Genomic DNA, 19,354 nt, shown 5'->3' with positions numbered 1-19,354 from the left:
GCCACCAAAACATCTTCCTGCTTTATATAAATCAATACTTTTGTCCTTTATAAAACCTGGAAATTACACCATCTGCATCCTCCTATTGTACTTTAAGGTATTTGGCTTCACACCAAATTCTCCCCTTTCATTAGTGTAGACCACTAAGTCCAGGAATTGTCCAGTTCAGTTTTTACATTCAGCTGTCTCCACTGACAAAACACACACCGTACACAAACTCAAATTATACTGAAATTTACTTTATTTGAGAGCAATAATGCACTTGCACAGTCAGAATGACTGGTTTCATTGTGTAAATCTCCATCTCCTCACATGAGTCTGCTGTGCTCTCAGGTTCAGGCAAGTCCTTTTCCATGATGGGGAACGGAGAGCAGCCAGGTTTGATCCCGCGCCTCTGCTGCTCGCTCTTTGAGAGGGTCCACTGCGAGGCCAACGAGGCTCACACCTTCAAGGTGGAGGTGTCCTACATGGAGATCTACAACGAGAAAGTCCGGGACCTGCTGGATCCCAAAGGGTAAGGTTGGTGGGTGGGCTTGATCAGTTTTTAAACTAGTTAATTGCACAGTTTTTATGAATGAATTGCTTTTTTTAAATATGTAAAATTCTGTCATTTTGAATTTGCACAGCACGGATGGGGAAAGTTTATTTAATGCAGTTCAATCAGTGTTTTGCAATATGCACGAATAAAGAACTAACAATAGATTTGCATTATACTGCGCAGACTTAATTTGCATCTGCTCAGTGGCTCACAGTGCTTTAGTAATGTTGAATGAATAGCTACATCTGACTGCGCGGACTGTGGTGTAGTTTTCTCACAGCACTGAATCGCTCTCGCCCCTCCGGCGACGGTGTTGTGCTCCCACTGGCGAGCTGCTTTGCATGTCCGTTTATAGCTCTGTTGTGTCTGCTGGTCTGAACGGAGGGGCGGATGATGTGAGTAGGAAGCTCAACTCAGCCGTTTCCTCCACAACGGCGGCCAGTGTCGTCCTCGGACGCTGCCGCATTCTTCGCCGCCGCAGTCTGATGCGTGCTGGCAGACAGAGGAAGCGGTGGCTGTGAAGGGGCATGTTTCAGTCAGATGTGTTACAGTGCGGACCTCTCCGCACTGCCAGCGTCTCCAGATGCAGCCAGACTCTTTCTAATGGCAGCTCAAACAACAACACCTCACACTTTTTGATGTTCCTGCTTAACTGTCCGTAGATTGTATAAATAAACATGAACCATTGAATAGAGTGGGAAAAGAATGGTGTGTTTTAATCATCCAGATGATTTCTCTTTAACACTTTACAGGTTCAGAAAACCTGCACTGGGACTAAGTTTCATTCAAAGGTTACACAGCCGAGACACTTAATATCTGTGCTGATACTGTTGATAAAAAAGACAGAGGACACCTTTCTTGGTTGAATTTCTCCACATAAGACTCTTGCTAATCTATTTAGCTACCACAGCTCCCACCACCCTCCTGTGTGTGTGTTCGTGTTTTATCTTGATGGTTGGGTTAAGATTGATTTCTAAGAGTTTAATTTTATGAAAATATTGCAAAGGTGTTTTTCTGCATCCTCCTATCATTGAAATGAGAAATAGGTCTGCATTAGATGACTTTTAGTCTGTTGTTTGTTCTCAGAGAGTAGATATAATTACCATCAAATACCATTTTTCACATGTATTGCTCAAGCAGTTTTTGTTTTCCAGGTATGATTTCTTAAGGTGTTTATTCTTTCCTGTAAATACTGATTTAGAACAGGAGGTTCATTCTGTTCTGTTGTCCTTTATTTAAAGCTACTCAAGTAAAAGTAAGTCATCCCTAAATGTTCGATCGTGATTTGTGTTCAAATGAGATCCTTAAAGTCTCAGTGATGATAAAACAGGAGTAAATACTGAGCTCGGAAATGTCCCCTCCAATGTGCTCCCTAAAACCTGTTCAGAACTGAATGTGTCATTTGTAGTTTTTGCGCTTATGTTCCTCATTCAAAGTGTTGTTTTTGTTCCTGATTCATATTTCATGCACTGTGTCACTCTCTCTGTTTTTAAGGAGCCGGCAGTCTTTGAAAGTTCGGGAACACAAAGTCCTGGGTCCGTACGTGGACGGCCTCTCTCAGCTGGCTGTGACCAGCTACGAGGTGTGTGTCTCACACCTTTTCTCATCCCGATTTGGTTGAAGACCTAAAGTTGAATCCCGCTGAAACTTGCAGCGCGACATGTCGCACAGCCACATCTGCAGGATTTGTGACGTTCAACACAAATCTCTTTACATCATATCCCCAGCTGTCAATTCATCGACTTACATTTGGAATAACCATTTCACTTGAAAATCCTTCCAAGTGCAGAGATTCTAATGATACGTATTACTAATGTGGGATGCAGTCATGGAGTTCCATGTGGCTTAAATGCCAAGCCTTGGCAGGCTTTTCCTTAATTAAGTTCAAACATCTCCGCCCTGTTCCTCTGTGCTGCGCTCGCACTGATAGTGGTCCAGTGAATTTCCCACATTGTTGGCAGGAAGCCTGTTATGAACCAGCTAAGTGGAATGGCACACAGCCACTGAATACCTCCCTGCTTCGCTGTAATCATAACGATCCATTTAAGAACTTCGCATAAAACCCACAAAATGGGCTCCAATTTCTTTCAATCTCCTTTTCAAACAAAACTAAGCTTTTTGCTGAAATCCAGCAGGGATCTGTAACCTCTCCTCTTTTTTGGTGCTCACCTTTCTGTTGTCTTTTCAGGACATTGAGGTGTTGATGTCAGAGGGGAACAAATCTCGCACCGTCGCAGCTACCAACATGAACGAGGAGAGCAGCCGGTCGCACGCCGTCTTCAGCATCATCGTCACACAGACGCTCTACGATCTGAAATCAGGAGTCAGTGTGCTTTTTTTTTTTTTTTTTTTTTTTTTTTTTTTTAACTTAAATTTCTTGAATATACAGAGTAAAGTTACACCTCTAAAATTCTGTTTGCATGTGGTGGTAAACAGAATTCAGGGGAGAAAGTGAGCAAAATGAGCCTGGTGGACCTGGCAGGAAGTGAACGGGTGTCGAAGACTGGCGCTGCAGGGGAGCGGCTCAAAGAAGGCAGCAACATAAACAAGTAGGTACCATTTTTAATATAAAAGTGATTAAAACATAAGTTACATAAGATACACCTCCACCCCTTGTGTTTCTGTGTCTTTAGGTCTCTCACCACATTAGGCTGCGTCATTTCTGCTCTGGCTGATCAGTCAGGAGGAAAAGGAAAGGCTAAGTTTGTGCCTTATAGAGACTCGGTTCTCACCTGGCTACTGAAGGTTTGGCTCTCATTACTCACATTTACAAAAACCTTCTGTTTCAGTTGTTGTTGGGACATTTGTTCGGTTGCTCGTTGCTCAGCTGTGCTTCCTTCGTCGGTTCTTCAGGACAACCTCGGTGGAAACAGCAAGACGGCCATGATAGCCACGGTGAGTCCGGCCGCTGACAACTACGAGGAGACTTTGTCCACGCTGCGTTACGCCGACAGAGCCAAGAGGATCGTCAACCACGCCGTGGTGAACGAAGACCCCAACGCCCGGATCATCCGAGAGCTCAGGGAGGAGGTGGAGAAGCTTAAAGTTCAGCTGTCTCAGGCCGAGGTGAGAGAAGGCGAGAGCCGGCCGCGAAAGGCCAAAAAATTACCCATCAAGCCGTGCAAGATTCTCCAGCAATGGACTCCAACTGTGTTTTCCATCACCTTCCCAGTCCCTGAAGGCTCCCGAGCTGAAGGACAAGCTGCAGGAATCGGAGAAACTCATCCAGGAGATGACCGTCACCTGGGAGGAGAAGCTGAGGAAAACGGAGGAGATCGCCACCGTATGCACATCAGACACACAGACGCTAAAGGCTCGGCTGCAGCGTGTTGCATTTAGAGGTGCAGCTACACCGTTATTATCTGTTTTCACAGGAGCGGCAGAAGCAGCTGGAGAGCATGGGCATCTCCTTGGAGACCTCTGGGATTAAAGTGGGGGAAGATAAGTGTTTCCTGGTCAATCTGAATGCCGATCCTGCCCTGAACGAGCTACTGGTCTATTACCTGAAGGTAAAATGTTGTAAAATGTTTTTTGTTTTTCAGTATTTTTTTGTATGCCAGCAGTTTTTTTCTGTTTGTGATATGTTAACTACCAATAAGAATTTAATGATCGCAATGTAATACATATGTCCTACTTTAGTCCCATGACCTACATCTGTCAGACTGTTACTTTTTTGAGGGTGTTTGTGAGTCAGTGAGTGAGTCACTCAGCAGATCTGCTCCGAATTAAGGTTTTCAGTTGACTTCAGTTGCCTTATTGAAAGCTGCATGGTTTGAATAGTGAGCGTGTTTCAGAGATGTATCCTTTTTGAAACTAAAATGCAATGTCACTCAATATTTTATTGTCAGTTACTATTAGTACGTCAGTTTTATCTTTTGTTTTTGTTTTTTTTTTTTTTAGCAAAAACAGATCACTTTTACATTGAGGATCACAATTATAATACTGTATTGGTATTTAGGTTTACTTCATCTGGAAAAAGGTGGGGAAAAGTACTAAAAGGGATCACAAAAAGTGCTGAATTTTATTGTTAACAAGGCTTTAAAATGCAAGATGTTTGATTCTTTCGGTGGGTGTGAGGATGAGAACAACAGCAGTGTAGAGACCAAACCTCACAGCTGCTACACCGTAATACTTAACTGCCTGCTGGTGTGTCACATGAATAAAAGTCCGAGTCCTAATTTACAGTTAAACACCTTTCTCCATTATTAACATTAAAAACTCACGCTCATCTTCCAGCATCCCGTTGTGGACCCGCTATCGGCCATCGACGACTGTTTTCTCCATTAAAGCATCAATCAATCAATTGCATTAATGCGATTAATGCATTAAAGAGCTCAGCGCTATAAAAAGTGATTTAAAGGCCAACATTAAAACACGGACCTTCGAAATTGAGATTAAGACCTCGACGTTGCATTAAAACCAGCGAGCTAATAAAAAGCAAATGTATAAAATTACATTAAAAGCTGTTTCTTAAAAATGTATGAAGACTTGCTTTTGTTATATGGGCTGGTAATTTGTTTTAAACCACTGAAACATGAAAACAGCATGTGGTCTCTCCATACTATTTGAGTTAAATGCATCTGAGTCGTGGTTTCAAAAGAAATATGGTTAAACAGTTGATTGGACCAGTTATAGTTGTTTTATAGTATTTTACAGATGAATCTTTTTCTCTTCCTGAATTTTAATCAGCTGCGTTGATCACAGAAAAAACTAAGTATATAGTATACATCATACAGCCGTTTTCTTCCAGATCTTCGCTTTCTTTTTTAAAAACAGCTGTTTTGTGAGTGCCGGGGCAGGGTGAGCCAGCTTAGTGACACGAATCCCTGCTGCCGATGACAAATGCTGAAACACTCAGACTGTTGCGGCTGCCAAAGTCTACCACACCTCGTAACGGCTTTGAGCTGGAACAGAAGCCAGAAAGCTCACTTTATGACTAGCGATTATCATTTGTCACAGAATAAAGCATTACGGCAGTAATTCGCTCTTACTCCGGCATTTCGGCGTATCGCTGAAGCGTTTCACGCGGCTCCAGATGAGAGCGAGTCGAGTCCAGTTGGAGCAGGTCTGGACTTTGAAGTGAGGCAGCCGACCATGGGTGTTGGACCTGTAAGAGCAGAGGGAGGCATGTGAGAAAGCAGCTTTACAGAACAACAGGCCTTTGTCTGGGTTGTGCAGCCCGGCCTGGCATATCGGTGTGGAATGACGACGGTAATGTGAAATGGGTTAGTTCACCGCAGGATAGGACATCCTCTGGATGTTTGTTTAACAACGCCTCCTCTGCACACACGTTTTTTCGCTCAGAGCTGCTTTTCCTTCAGTGCATTTTTACCTGTGTTTTTTCTGCTGTTATCTTTGGCTAATTGCTTTAATCAGCAATGCATTGACGATTTCATAGTGATTGCCAAACAAGTTGAATGAATAGACTTTATATTATTCCATACAGATTCGTTATGATCACTTCCTTGATCTTTTGCCCACCTGTTCGTAGGAGCACACGCGTGTGGGAGCAGACACATCGCAGGACATACAGCTCTTCGGGATCGGGATCCAGCCGGAGCACTGCGTCCTGGAGCTCTGCCCAGACGGCGACGTCACCTTGATGCCCCTCGGGAATGCCAGGTGAGCTTATTATTTACACACGCTCTATCTGCCCATCTGTCTCCCCCCCTCCGTCTGGCTGTCTGTCTGTCTGCGGTCTCGCTCACTGTTGTCTCGCTCCTTCACGGATGACTGGATCGCAGTGTTTCACATGACCTCACTGTACAGGAATCTTATGATCTGAGCTCCTGACTTTGATATCAGAGGAATGCGTTCCCTCCAATTAGTCAGTTTTCCCATTTTAACCTCAGTATTGTAATGAAACTTGACATCCTCAAAGCTAAGAGTGAACTTTGTCTCTGATGTAGATCCTGTGTGAACGGAACAATGATCGACTCCTTGGTGCATTTGTGGCACGGGGACCGAATCTTATGGGGAAACAATCACTTCTTCAGGTACGAGTCTTTTGTTTGTGCCACATTCAGCTGCGTCAACAGTTTTTTGTAAAAGTCACTGATTGGAAGTCTTGGCGCGCTGCAGGATCAATCTGCCTAAACGAAAGCGACGGGACCGTTTAAAGGAGCTGGAGAGAGCTTCTCCCAGAGAGAGCTTTGTGGAGGCGGATGTGGAGACGGCCAGCGAGGCGTCCTCAGAGCAAGACTACAGCTATGAGTTCGCCCAGATGGAGGTCATGATGAAGACTCTGGGAAACAATGGTACGATTGTAATCTTCCTTTCTGTAACCTACTGTACATGCTCCATTAGGCTTTTGCACCACAGCTGTGCACAGTATGGATCCTAATTAGGCTTCCAGACCCTCAGTTTACTCCTGTATCATTAGATCTTTCGGAAATGTCTTATATACAGTCCATGAAAGGTACGTTTTTCAGGAAGCTGCTATGAAAAACTGTCCTTGATTGCAAAATGTGTGCAGACCCCATGCAGAACGTGGTCCAAGTGCTGGAGAAGCAGTATCTGGAGGAGAAGCGGACGGCTCTGGAGGAGCAGAGGATGATGTACGAACGAGAGCTGGAGTCGCTACGGCAACAGCTGTCTCCGGAGAAGACGCCGCAGCACCACCGCAGCAGCAGTGACCGCCTCACGTTCCCGACGCACACGCCACACAGCAAGCTGCGACTGTGGACAGAGGAACGGTGAGTGGAGTGGAGTAATAATAATGATAAACATTATTTTACTAGAATATCATCCCAGCGTCCTTTGTATAATTTTATGTGCTATTTTCTAAAATCTGTGAATGATTTTTCTGGTGTGTGTGTGTTTGTGTGAGATAGGGATGAGCTTTTCCGCCAGTCTCTCTCCCGCCTCAGAGAGCAGGTCGTCAAAGCCAACACTTTGGTGCGAGAAGCCAACTTTTTGGCAGAGGAGATGAACAAACTCACAGATTATCAGGTCACCCTTCAGATTCCTGCAGCCAACCTCAGCGCCAACCGCAAGGTCGGCCTTCCCGAACCCCGCCCACTACACACCGGTCAAGATGTCATAATCCATCCATCTGATCTGTCACTATGTTTCATCTTTTTTCCATCTAGCGCGGAGTGATAGTCAGTGAACCAGCCATTCAGGTCCGGAGGAAAGGGAAGGGAACTCAGGTTTGGACCATCGAGAAGCTGGAAAACAAGCTGGTAGACATGAGAGACCACTACAGAGACTGGAAAGAAGGCACAGAGGAAACGGTGAGAACCAGAGTCCCACAAAAAGGAAAGCCATGAGTAGAAAAACATATTTGTATTGTTAACCCCCCCTCTTTTCTTTAATTTGAATTTTACAGTACAACAAAGCAAACAGTAAACACTGTGATCCATTCTATGAGGCTCAGGAGAACCACAACCTGATCGGAGTGGCCAACATTTTTCTAGAGTGCCTTTTCCACGATGTTAAACTGCAATATGCCGTCCCCATCATCAGCCAGCAGGGAGAGGTAACCGTGCAATCACACCGCAGCTTTATTACAGATATAAATTATGTATTCTTCTGCATTTCAGCATCATAAATTCTTTATCTCCAGTTTCATGTTTGTATTTATTTTTTAAATCATAAGTGGTAAAACTGTCGTCCTGCTCGTGTTTACAGGTGGCAGGCAGGCTGCACATTGAGCTGATGCGAGTGAGTGGAGCTGTGCCTGAGCGCCTGTCCGGGGGAGACGACTCCTCGGAGAACTCCAGTGAGAGTAGCTGTTACGAGGTCATGGACACCAACGGAGAGATCGTCCACATGGCCAAAAGGCTCACTTGCAGGGTACCTGTCCATTTTCTGATCATTTTGCTCTGAGATAAAGAGTCTCTTGTGCTCATCCTGTTGACTTGTGTTGGTTGCAGGTGAGGATCCGGGAGGCCACGGGGCTGCCGCTCAACCTGTCCAACTTTGTTTTCTGTCAGTACACCTTCTGGGAGTATGGTGAGCCCACTGTGGCTCCTCCCATGGTCAGCCCAGACAGACCTTCTCCACGAAGCCCAGATTCTCACTTTACTGTCCAGTTTGATCACTGCAAGGTAGAAAAAACTAACAAGAAAAAAGCTTATTGTCTTTGCATCTGTCAGTTGTGTTAACCTCTTTTCTCTCCTTCAAACCTTTTTTTTCTGTCCAGGACTACGCTGTGCATGTGACGGATGAGTTTTTAGAGTTTATATCCGACGGGGCGTTGGCCATTGAAGTGTGGGGTCACCGCTGTGCGGGAAACGGACGCTCGCTCTGGGAGCTGGATGCCCTGGAAGCCAAAACTCAGACGCTGAGAGACAGGTCGAATGAATTAAAGTTCAGTCCTGGTTTTTCACTCATGTGTATAGTCTTGCGTTTGTATTTCACACCTTGCTGAATGTGGTTAAAGGTGGAGTGAGGTGTCTCGCAGGATCGAGCTTTGGGTCTCCATCCAGGAGCTGAACGAACAGGGAGAGTACTCATCTGTAGAGCTGCATCCTGGAAAAGACATCAGCACAGGAGGAGTCTTCCAGCTCCGACAGGTCGGAGAGAAACTCTCAGCCGTTTCCCTGTGGTTCTGCCTGAGTGCCCTTCAGCAGACCCACGCCGAAGCACGTCGTAGTTCATCATGTAACTGTCCGTGCAGGGTCACTCCAGGAGGCTGCAGGTGTGTGTGAAGCCGGTGCAGAACTCGGGCACTTTGCCTCTGCTGGTGGAGGCTGTGCTCTCGGTTTCTATCGGCTGTGTGTCGGTCCGCTCCATCAAGCTGCAGAGGCCACTCGACAGCTACCAGGTCTGTAAAACACACACAGCCAGGAAAGGGTTCAATCATGGTATTTTGACGCCTATAGGATGATGTTTTTCTCCTTTAATGAAATGGAGATATGTTTCGGGAAGTATAAGCTTATCATGCTGATTCAGCCAGAGCCTGTTTAGCTTTCCTCGAGTTTCATTCCGTAACTGGTCCTTCTGGATCTCTGCCAGGGAGTATGAAGGAGACCAAAACATATAAAGACTTATGCTGCGCTGTGAATTTTGTTACATAGGATGATATGTCCTGATACAGCATTTTAGACCACTGTTACTATTTGAAATACATAATGTTCTAAAGATTAGAGTTAAGCTGCTGCTTCACATCTCTGTGAATATGATAAAGCTGTAGGAACAGTGGATGATTTGCTGTGAGCTGTCACGTCAGGGCCTTCTCTGGTTCACTGAGTGTCTTCTCTCCTGCCAGAGAGAGGTGGAAGACGATATGGATAGTTATCAGGTACCCTCCAAGTCTCCTCTTGCTGCTGCTCCCCCTGTAGTTCACTCTGCATCGCGCAGGAAGCCACCCGATCATGTGTCTGTGACTCGGCCTGTTGCTGAGGGCATGCGAGGCAGAAGGCAGAGGGCTCCGTCTCTGCCGACTAAAGACTCGCTTTATTAAACAGCAGCTGCCTGCGTGGATGATTTCTGACGCTGTAATTATCAGTCGCACCAGCCGTTCTCTGGCAGCCCGTTGACGCAAAGCACAGCTCCACCCGTGGCTGAGCTCCCAGCCAGCATGTGTGCCAGGGCCTTGTCTCGCTCTCTCCTGCCTTCCCCATCAGGATCCACATACTAATGCTGCTGTTTGCTTGAAGAGCTGCAGGAGTAATAAGCCGTACGCAAATCACACGGGCATTGCATGGCTGCATGACGCCTCTGCATGGTGGAAGTGTGCTGATGGCAAAGGCATAATATGGTCGGCTTGGTTGTGGAGCGCCGTGGATGGAAAGAGGGAAATGTGCTCGCAGTGGTTCTCGCACTCTGCGTCCTGCCACGCATTCAGGCAGGACTTTGGGTTGCTCTGGCTGCATGGGAGGATGGAGATCTGAGTGTGTCTGGATGGTGTCTGAGTGGCAAAACGGGTCAAGGGTGATGTGCGTGAGTGAAAAAAATAGGACTTCTCAACATTAAGTGCTTGGGGAAAAAAATATCAGGGCCAGTTTTAAACTTTAAGTCACTCAGTCAAACCAGTCAGCGCTGTGCAGTCACACCACACACTGGCTGACTTTGCCCTGCGGCAGTGCTTTATCTCCACCAAGCCGGGCGGCACTGACCCTGGTCTCCGTGTGGTTGCAGGAGGAGGATCTCAACTGCGTCAGAGAGCGCTGGTCGGACGCCCTGATAAAACGTCGGGAGTATCTTGACGAACAGATCAAGAAGATCATCAATAAGCATGGTGAGTCTGACAGTTCACCCTGTCAGATCCTTCACTTCATTCCACTTTTTTTTAAGTGTGTTCAGTGTGTTAAGCCTCTCTCTTGCTTGCTGTACAAACCCAGAAAAGTCAGAGGAGGACATTGAGCGTGAAGCTCGACTGGTGGAACAGTGGGTTGGTTTGACTGAAGAGCGAAATGCAGTGCTGGTCCCTGCACCCGGGAGCGGGATTCCTGGAGCTCCTGCAGACTGGTAAAAAAAAAAAGAAAGAAAGACATCACATGGACTTTCTTTATTCTTTTGATCCTTTCACTGTTAACCTCTGTGTTAAACTGCTTGTAGGATTCCTCCTGCAGGGATGGAGGCTCACACTCCTGTCCTCTTCTTGGATCTAAATGGTGAGACGGGCTCACACTGAGGTTCACAGGTTCCTCTCCGGCTTTGGAAATTCCAACTGTGTTTTTATGCCACCAGCGGATAATCTGACAGTGAACGAGCAGCTGACCGGCCCGCACGCTGCAGGCGTTAACTCCATCCTGCCCAAAGAGCACGGCAGCCAGTTCTTCTACCTGCCCATCATCAGGCACAGCGACGAGGAGGTGAGGAACGACCTGGACTTTACTGCCCCCCTTTGGCCAAAAGTAAACATCCACAGGAAGACGTGGTTTCCTGCGTTTCTGTTTCTGTAGGCAACAGAAATTCTTGCAATAATGTTTGAACTTGGCAGTGATACTTTGAGGCAGTCTCGCCTTGGTAGCTGCATTTTTCACATGCCTCCTTTGTGGTTTGTCATATAACTTCATTCTTTGTTTTCTTTATGGTAATATTGCCTTTTGTTCTCCCCTTTAGTGGCTTGTAGGGTGTTTTGTTGTCTTAGTGGCATTATAAAGGTTCCAGGCTGAATTATGTCGGCTTTAATGCTTTAATTGCTTCTAGAAGAATTTCTTTTCTTCTTCCATCGCCGCACAAAGGACCATTTGGGGCTCCTTTTTCCTACAATTATGTGTATAATTAAGTTATTTCATCATGTAATTTCCTGGCTTGCAGAGTGCATAGGGGCACTTTTAAAGAAAAGTCATCTTCTTTTCTCTTTCTTTCATGTAGATTACCAACTCCAACCATACAGTAATTACTCTACCCTTTATAGTGTGTGTCATATAATAGTAGTTAGCCGACAAGCATCGCAGTGGTCCAGGTCTCCGCCTGTTCGCTCGCTCAGATCCTTCGACTGTGAGATCGTGACGAAGCCCCATGAATAAAACAAGTGGTTCGATCCACCAGGTGTCTGCCGCGTGCTCCTGGGATTCATCCATTCACGATTCAGTGCACCTGAACCGCGTCACTTCGCCCAATGAACGCATCTACCTGATCATTAAAGCCACGGTGCAGCTCAGCCACCCGGCCTCCATGGAGCTGGTGCTGCGCAAGAGGATCGCCGTCAACATCTACAACAAACAGGTGAACGCTCACGGCCGGCGTTGGTTGAAGGAGCTCAGGACACACCGAAGCCAAGTGCGTGTGCGTGTTGTCTGTACTGCATCGGTCAACGTGGACTCCTCTTGTTTCACGCAGAGCTTCACCCAGAGTCTGAAGAGAAGGATGTCTCTGAAGAACACGCTTTACTCCTGCGGCGTGTCGTATGAGATCGTTTCCAACATACCAAAGGTACCGCTCTCTACAGCCTCATCACAAACACTTAAAGGAAAAAAAAAGATGATTATGGTTTAGAATTATAGATTTATAAAGCTTTTTAACATTTTTCAGGCCTCAGAGGAGCCGGAGGAAAGGGAAACTTTGGCCCTCATGGCTGCTCGTGGAGACAGTGAGGAGACTCAGGATGGAGAAACCTATATAGAGAAATACACACGGGGTGTCCTCGAAGTGGAAAATATCCTGAGTTTAGAGAGGCTGCGACAGGTACGGCAACACAGCAACACTCACAGCAACACACACACTCAAACACAGCATGGCCGTCCGTGAAGCGACACTGGAAGATTCCCGTTTTCTTTTCGCGTTCTGCAGGCGGTGACGGTGAAGGAGGCGCTGGCTGCCAAGGGAAGACACTTACGGAGGAGTATCAGCACACCAAATGTACAGCAAGTAATTAACGCATCGCTCGCTGCATCGCCTGCTTGAACACATGGAGGAAGAACATTTTTTTTACCATCAAATTACATTTCCTTGGCATCTAATAACATGTTGCTTCTCCCTCTCCAGTCTTCATGCAGTAAAACAGACCTGACAGGATGTGACGATGAAGACTGCAAGGTAAACCATTTATTCACCTTTTTTTTCAAGTTCCTGGGTTCATATTCGTTAAAGTGGAGTTGAGGTATTCTGGCTTTTATTTGAACTCATGAAATTGATCCAAGCTGTGTGATTTTGTCTAGAATCACTGTGATCAGGTTGACAACACGAACTGCAATCCCCAAGATGGTTCCCTTTGTAACACACCCATCAAAAACAAGGATAATACAGGTAAACAACAGGAAAAGTCTGTCTCCTGTTTTATGTAGAGAGAAAATGCATCTTACTTGATATCCATGTTATCGATAAATGTTTCAACCCAGGTCTGGTTCCTGAGAGTCCCACCTTTTTTGGCTCCAGCCCCTTCAAAGTCCTCTCCCCTCAGCCACCTAAATTCCTCAAGTCTCTGCTTCCTGTCAAAGAGGAAAACAAAGCAAAGCGAGCGCTGGAGGCTCGGCCACTCCTCGGACAAGAGGTGAGGAGAACACAGCTGAACTCGGGGAGCCTTCATGTCTCATTTGTTTCATGTGTCCGTGTTTTCCCAGTCAGCGGTTAAGTTTTTCCACATTGCCATTTCTCATTTTCAGTTTTCTAAAACATGCCGAACGCACGGAGACTGACACAAATCACAAATTGTCTGAAAACCTCATCATAATGTCATCCACCCTGTTTCCGTGCCTTATTGAGCAGAAAATGCATGAGTCACAGGAGCATGACTCCACCAGGGAGAGCCGCACCACCTAACTCCACCAGGCGCTGCCGGCTAAAGGCTTTTGTCTCAATCTGTTTGTGATGGTTGACTTTTCCAGACAGTTTGTGGCTGCTTGTATCATTTAAACTAACCATGCTCATTTGTATGCTTGAAGTGGACTAAAAGAGGTCATGAGTGCTCAGGTCATATTAGCGACACAAAAGAAAGAAAGAAAAAAAAAAAGTGCTGTTCCTCATAAACTTAGGTCACTTCAAGCTGTGTGTTGTTGTTTTTTTTTTTTGTGAAATGTTAAACTGCATGGTACTAACTGTGTAACTGGCCTTGCCCAGCGCCACGCATGTCTACGTGTCTGAGTGTGAAGTGTGTGTGTGTGCTGTTGTTCTGACCCATCTGCAGAGCATGCACTCATGTGTGGACGGCCGTGCACTGCTCCCCTCTCCCTGCCCCTGGCAGCGGCCCAGGGCAGGCAGTGAGGGCCACTGCAAGCCCTCCACCTCCACCTCCACCCCCACCTCCACCCCTCCCAGCAGACAGCTCAGCCACACACTGCCATGCACTGCTGTAAGTGCTCCACACCGCACTGCAACAGGGTTTCTGTAAGGGCTTCACACATATTGACACATAACCAAGTGATGCTGCTGCAGCTGTCACACTCACAGGTATTCACCTTTTCCTTCAAGTTTCCTGGACAAATTTAGAAATTTGAACCATAATATATTTGTGGATTGTTTAGGTCTTTGCTTGTGAAAGGAAGAGATAAGAAACTGTCCAGAGATCTCCTGCTTTTTCTAAGTTCATGAGAGTGTGGTCGTCCACCAGTGAACAGGAAACACCAGTTTAATGTTTAATGAATCACAGAAGGATGGAGATTTGCTGTAAAGTATAAACCATGATGTAATATAAAATTCCTGAAGTAGATCTTTTTCAAAATCTGCTGGATGGCTATGAAATTGAAATTAATCCTGAATCTAGACCCAATTCAGTTGTAAAATGTAGATTTCCCAGCAATCCTGAGAAGCACTGTACTTGTCGAGGATTTCTCACTGTGGTTAGCGGCACAGTTTACTGTGGTGTGACACATAGAAAACAGAGCTTGACTTCAGGAGCACGAGCTCCTTCTCAGCGAGTGTCTACTGGTGCCAGTTCATATGAGCCACTCTAGAAAGTGTAAGCACATTTTTTCCCCCACAATTATACTGTTTTCTGATTGTAGCTTTTGTCAGAATAAAGCAAACTCCAATGCATTATTCAGTATTCATACACTATGATCATGTTTCATCATCACATTTCACATCATTTCTCACTTGTCTAGGTTGTCTTAAAAAGAAAACAAAAAAAAAAAAACGTCTGAGTCGGTAAAAATCTGACATTGTGTCCCTCTGGCTGTGTCTTTCGTCTTGCTGCTGTTGTTTGGATCAGCAGGACTCTGATGACGAGGAGACGGCAGCGGGGATGACTCTCAGTCTAAACCGGGGCTCTCAAGACCAAAGCGGCTTCCAGGCATACATCCCAGAGGACTTTGCAAACTTTGAGATATACAACGCCACTCTGGAGAGCCAAGAAGGGCTTCGATCTGAGCTGAAGGAAGCGAGCCGGTGCGGCAGCGGGAGCGGAGAGAGGGAGGTGTCCCGAAGCCCCACGGCCAGCAGCTGCACCAGCGGCTACTTTTCACACAGTGCCTCCAGCGCCACGCTGTCCGACATGCCTTTCAGCGCCAGCGAGAGCTCGGACCACCTCAGCTGCCCCGCCAGGGACTCCTACGACCCTCTGGGCTGCGCTGCCGCACGAGGCTGCGCCCAAACCAAAGGTGTTTCTGCAGGGAGCGACACACACCAGCCACCTCTTTCCACAGGTGGGGGACAGGACCCCTTAAGCCATTCAGCCTCCTCGCCTCTCAGTATCCCCAACTGCACAGTCAAGCAGCCGTTCAGCTGTGTCCTCAGCACCAGCCAGGAGTTTACGGACTTCAAAGGGGCCGACGACAGCATTGCAGAGGGGGATTTGCCACATTTCACAGAGGGATGGCAGCAGGAGGTTCCTGCGAATCAGCAGAAGAAGACAGAAAACACTGACAGTCGGCTCCTCTCTGACAGCCCTGAGGCGTCTAGACCTGAAAAAGCATCGTGCTCATGTCCTAATTCTGAACCCCCGGCTGGTGTAGGAGTGTCCCACCCCAACACAGCAGTAGTTTGCACTTCAGCGAGGGCTCCAAGCTCCGAGATCCCCCCATCGGCAGCCCCGATAATTCCCTCTGCGTCAGTCTCACATCCAGCGGTACCACCCTCCGTCACGCCGTCCCCCACCCAGGCCCCGCGAGCAGGAGGGGAACCCCTGGTCCAGGAGCCGGCCCAGGGGGACCTGCCACACGGCAGCCCCTGCCCCAGTCCCAACCCCAGCAGCACCGAGCCCTCCGGGGACTCCAGCGGCGACGAGAGCACGCCCGTGGCCCAGCTTCCCGACTGGATGGCTCCTGGGGAGCAGGTGTGGGTGGGCAAGAGGAGGGGGACGGTTCACTATGTGGGAGGCGTGGAGTTTGCAAAGGGGATCTGGATTGGAGTGAAGCTGGACATGGCAGTGGGTGAGTCTTTCTAAAGAGACGTTTTTACTGTGTCCAGACAGATACTGACAGAAAATATGATATATATACAACCTCAACTCCAAAAATACATTCCTCATAGGTTTAAATATAAGTGTTTTAAAATTAAATGAATTTTAAATTTATTCATATTTTCTAATTATTTACCACATCATATTTAAATTGAAATCTATAGTTGTGTTGCAAGTAAAGTGTTGTTTTTAGCGCCCCCAAGTGGCCATCCGTCAGTACGAAAGCCCGGGTTTTGGTAGTTGTCACATTGTCTTATAGTTAAAAAAAAACTCATCTTTGCACTGATTCCCTGCTTTAAATTTTTTTCTAACATATGCAAAGCTCCAAATTAGTTTAAATTCAGTCGTAGCAGCAGTACCAGTGATACAACAACAACATGTAGCCCAGATTTAGTGAAACTGGAGAGTGATATGAGAGCTATAAATATAAATGTGACCATTATTCACCAGAAATCCTCCACGCTCGCCTCTCTTTCAGGTAAGCACAACGGGACAGTCCAGGGCAGGGTGTATTTCCGCTGCCCCCCCGGCCACGGTGTGTTTGTGAAGCCGTCTCGTCTCACCAGAGGACCACCCTCCATGGACACCGACTCCCAGACGCTGATCAGATAGGACCCAAAGACAGGAGCGTTTTCTGGGGATTATCAGGGACCCTGCGGAGGTTTTCAGACATGATGGACGAGCCGGAGTTCGGCTCCGGCTCGGCTCTGCTCCTCTGATCGCTCTGACCAGTTGGGACTGAGCTGGTGCGTTCTGTAGAAGTGTGCTTTCCTAAGGCATATTTTCCCTGTGCATTTAATGAAGGTATATCCTGAATACTGTTTCACTGAAGAAGAAGAAGAAGAAAAATCACTATGCACATATCCAAGTTTTCTATAAGGCGATATTTTTTTATAGAGAACTAAACTTTTAACTGGGCATCCTGAGGGAGTATTACCCACATACATTTTCTTACATTTGTTCCGAGCATCATGAGTAATATTTTTGTAAGACAACGCGCAACCCCTCGGCTCAGACTCACAAGCGGAGCCATCAGGGGTATGAAGATTACGAATGTACTACTGGTAATAAACATTGATATTTACGTCAATATGATATGTCAGGGCTAACCAAAGAACTACGGTTCCATATCTGCTGTTAGAAGTCATGCTATTTTTCTAATGTACATATATGGAAGTATATCACTATGAGTCCAAGTAAAGCTTAGTGCCATATCTCTAGGAGTATTGCCACATGCCCTGAAAATAGGACAAATCTGCAAAACCTGAGTTGCTTTTAGTGTTTGCAGTTCTGAATTATCCTGTTGATGTACTGTAACACTGTGGAGGAAATAATCCCTATCCAGCATGAGACTGATGCTTATTTGAACGCTTGCACTGGAAAGGATTCTTGGAGAGTTCGCTGACCGTCTTCCATATTGGACTGATGAAATATTTGTTACTTTTAAGAGCTGTGCGTGTCATCACTTCGGTCTGCTGATCGAAGCAGCGATAGGCGTCGGATATGCCTTATTATTGCCTTGTTCGCATAAAGAAAGGCACATAAACCCCAGACTACTCGATGACGAGTTCACTGAGTCACAAATGGAGCTGAAACCTGTATGTATGTCATGACGCCTGGCAGTATTCAGAACGCCACCCTGCCTTGCTGACCGAATACCTTCTTAACAGATTGTCTAACTGAATGATGTGTAACACTACGTGTTAAAAGGTACTCAGTAATGACACTTTCTACATGGAGTATTGGACGAATGAGTGATAAAACAGTATCAGGTTGGAGACAAATGGTGCAAAACTTGTTTGAGTATGGAGAACAATTGTCTTATGATCTTATATTTTTATGGAAGTGGTGAACTGTGGAGCTGACCAGAGAAAAGTTGAAAATTCAAGCTGTAATTTTAAGTAAACGAAAGAAACCCAAGACCTTACTTTAAAGAAGAGAACAAAGCTGCTCTCCCTAATGAGGAGTTGTAATAGAAATGTATTTGAACATAGTATTTACACTATTATAATGTACAGAATTGTATTTATAATGTATCTTGACCTGTTTTAATTGGTACAAAAATGTTCCAGAATAGAACATTTACAATCAGCACGTGTGTCGACTCTTCATTGAAGTTGATTTTTATATGTTCTTGTATTATGTAAATGGGTCTTTTACCTAATTTTTAAGTTTTTCATGATTTTTTTGAAGGTGTACAACATTTTTTCTTCAGCTGGCCTGTCTTCCACATTTTTGACTGAGATTTCCAGAATATGTCCAGACACTTACATCTTCATTTTTACAGATTATGATACTTAAGTTCAGCATACACTTTTCACCTACATGACAATTTAAAGCAGGCAAAGTTTAAAAAGAGACACTGGCAACACATGAAAAGGCAACAAGCAAACACAAACACAGCAACATCCAGCACCCTTTTGTATTTTCATTTCTTGTACAGAATTTGTCAACATAATCCATCAAAACATCAGAATCCAGTCAGGGAATGAGTCTCTGCACACCACAGTTTGCTATGTCACACAAGTAAAATTACGAAATGAAATAACTTCATGTTATTTATTTACCCTTTGTGTTTGGGAGCTTTGTGAGGATCCAGTGCGTTGGAACAAGAACCAGCAGCAATGGGTACTAAAGCAAAGCAAAACAAACTATTTGCCAATAGTAAGCTGGGATATACTGCAGCACATCACGACCGGACTGGATGGAGGGATGGATGCAGTGCTCTCTCCTCTCTGTGTGCTGTTGGAACTGGAAGTTTGTGATCTGTGCTGCTTCTTCGGCCTAAATCCATATCGACAAATGGTTTGACACAGTTCCTTTGAGGTTTGGACTGTATTGACCCTCCCTGGCAGCTGACTGCAGAGACCCATGTTCTCTGATTTACTAGACAAGGTTGTGGGCCACCAAGGTCTGTGTTTGGAAGAGTCTTGGTTTCTGAAGCAGAAGGTACATCTAGATTTGTGTGTGTTTCTCTTGTCACTTGACATCTCCAAACATATAAAGGAATTAAAAGACTGTATGATTATATTTGGCGAAAAAAAAATTCATAGGAAATAAATGTTCAGAAGTTGGAGGGAGTAAGT

At 45.8% G+C, this 19,354-nt stretch overlaps 1 protein-coding gene across 6 annotated transcripts in view; it reads left to right on the top strand.

Moving 5' to 3' along the window:
* kif13a (kinesin family member 13A) overlaps nt 1-18,358 on the top strand; it is a 33,323-nt gene extending 14,965 nt beyond the window's left edge. The window contains exons 6-40 of one of the 6 annotated variants that reach the window (XM_030102499.1): nt 334-514; nt 2,033-2,120; nt 2,727-2,861; nt 2,975-3,087; nt 3,172-3,283; nt 3,392-3,604; nt 3,711-3,821; nt 3,913-4,047; nt 6,030-6,160; nt 6,448-6,534; nt 6,620-6,795; nt 7,014-7,233; nt 7,372-7,534; nt 7,630-7,773; nt 7,869-8,018; nt 8,171-8,335; nt 8,416-8,589; nt 8,685-8,836; nt 8,925-9,057; nt 9,162-9,308; nt 9,753-9,785; nt 10,625-10,724; nt 10,828-10,954; nt 11,045-11,100; nt 11,177-11,301; nt 11,984-12,160; nt 12,275-12,367; nt 12,467-12,619; nt 12,725-12,802; nt 12,920-12,970; nt 13,093-13,180; nt 13,273-13,424; nt 14,058-14,222; nt 15,084-16,239; nt 16,747-18,358. In XM_030102499.1, coding sequence (XP_029958359.1) covers nt 334-514; nt 2,033-2,120; nt 2,727-2,861; nt 2,975-3,087; nt 3,172-3,283; nt 3,392-3,604; nt 3,711-3,821; nt 3,913-4,047; nt 6,030-6,160; nt 6,448-6,534; nt 6,620-6,795; nt 7,014-7,233; nt 7,372-7,534; nt 7,630-7,773; nt 7,869-8,018; nt 8,171-8,335; nt 8,416-8,589; nt 8,685-8,836; nt 8,925-9,057; nt 9,162-9,308; nt 9,753-9,785; nt 10,625-10,724; nt 10,828-10,954; nt 11,045-11,100; nt 11,177-11,301; nt 11,984-12,160; nt 12,275-12,367; nt 12,467-12,619; nt 12,725-12,802; nt 12,920-12,970; nt 13,093-13,180; nt 13,273-13,424; nt 14,058-14,222; nt 15,084-16,239; nt 16,747-16,880 — 5,618 coding nt within the window. In that variant the 3' untranslated portion in view covers nt 16,881-18,358. Of the gene's footprint in view, nt 1-333; nt 515-2,032; nt 2,121-2,726; nt 2,862-2,974; nt 3,088-3,171; nt 3,284-3,391; nt 3,605-3,710; nt 3,822-3,912; nt 4,048-6,029; nt 6,161-6,447; nt 6,535-6,619; nt 6,796-7,013; nt 7,234-7,371; nt 7,535-7,629; nt 7,774-7,868; nt 8,019-8,170; nt 8,336-8,415; nt 8,590-8,684; nt 8,837-8,924; nt 9,058-9,161; nt 9,309-9,752; nt 9,786-10,624; nt 10,725-10,827; nt 10,955-11,044; nt 11,101-11,176; nt 11,302-11,983; nt 12,161-12,274; nt 12,368-12,466; nt 12,620-12,724; nt 12,803-12,919; nt 12,971-13,092; nt 13,181-13,272; nt 13,425-14,057; nt 14,223-15,080; nt 16,240-16,746 lie in introns of all 6 variants that reach the window. The other 5 variants (XM_030102498.1, XM_030102500.1, XM_030102503.1 and 2 more) reach the window with 5 other exon arrangements.
* The last annotated feature ends 996 nt before the right edge of the window (nt 18,359-19,354 follow it).

The sequence above is a fragment of the Salarias fasciatus genome, chromosome 11 (genome assembly GCF_902148845.1).
Source record: "Salarias fasciatus chromosome 11, fSalaFa1.1, whole genome shotgun sequence".
NCBI classification, from domain to species: domain Eukaryota; kingdom Metazoa; phylum Chordata; class Actinopteri; order Blenniiformes; family Blenniidae; genus Salarias; species Salarias fasciatus.
This window is presented reverse-complemented; position numbering and strand designations above follow the sequence as displayed.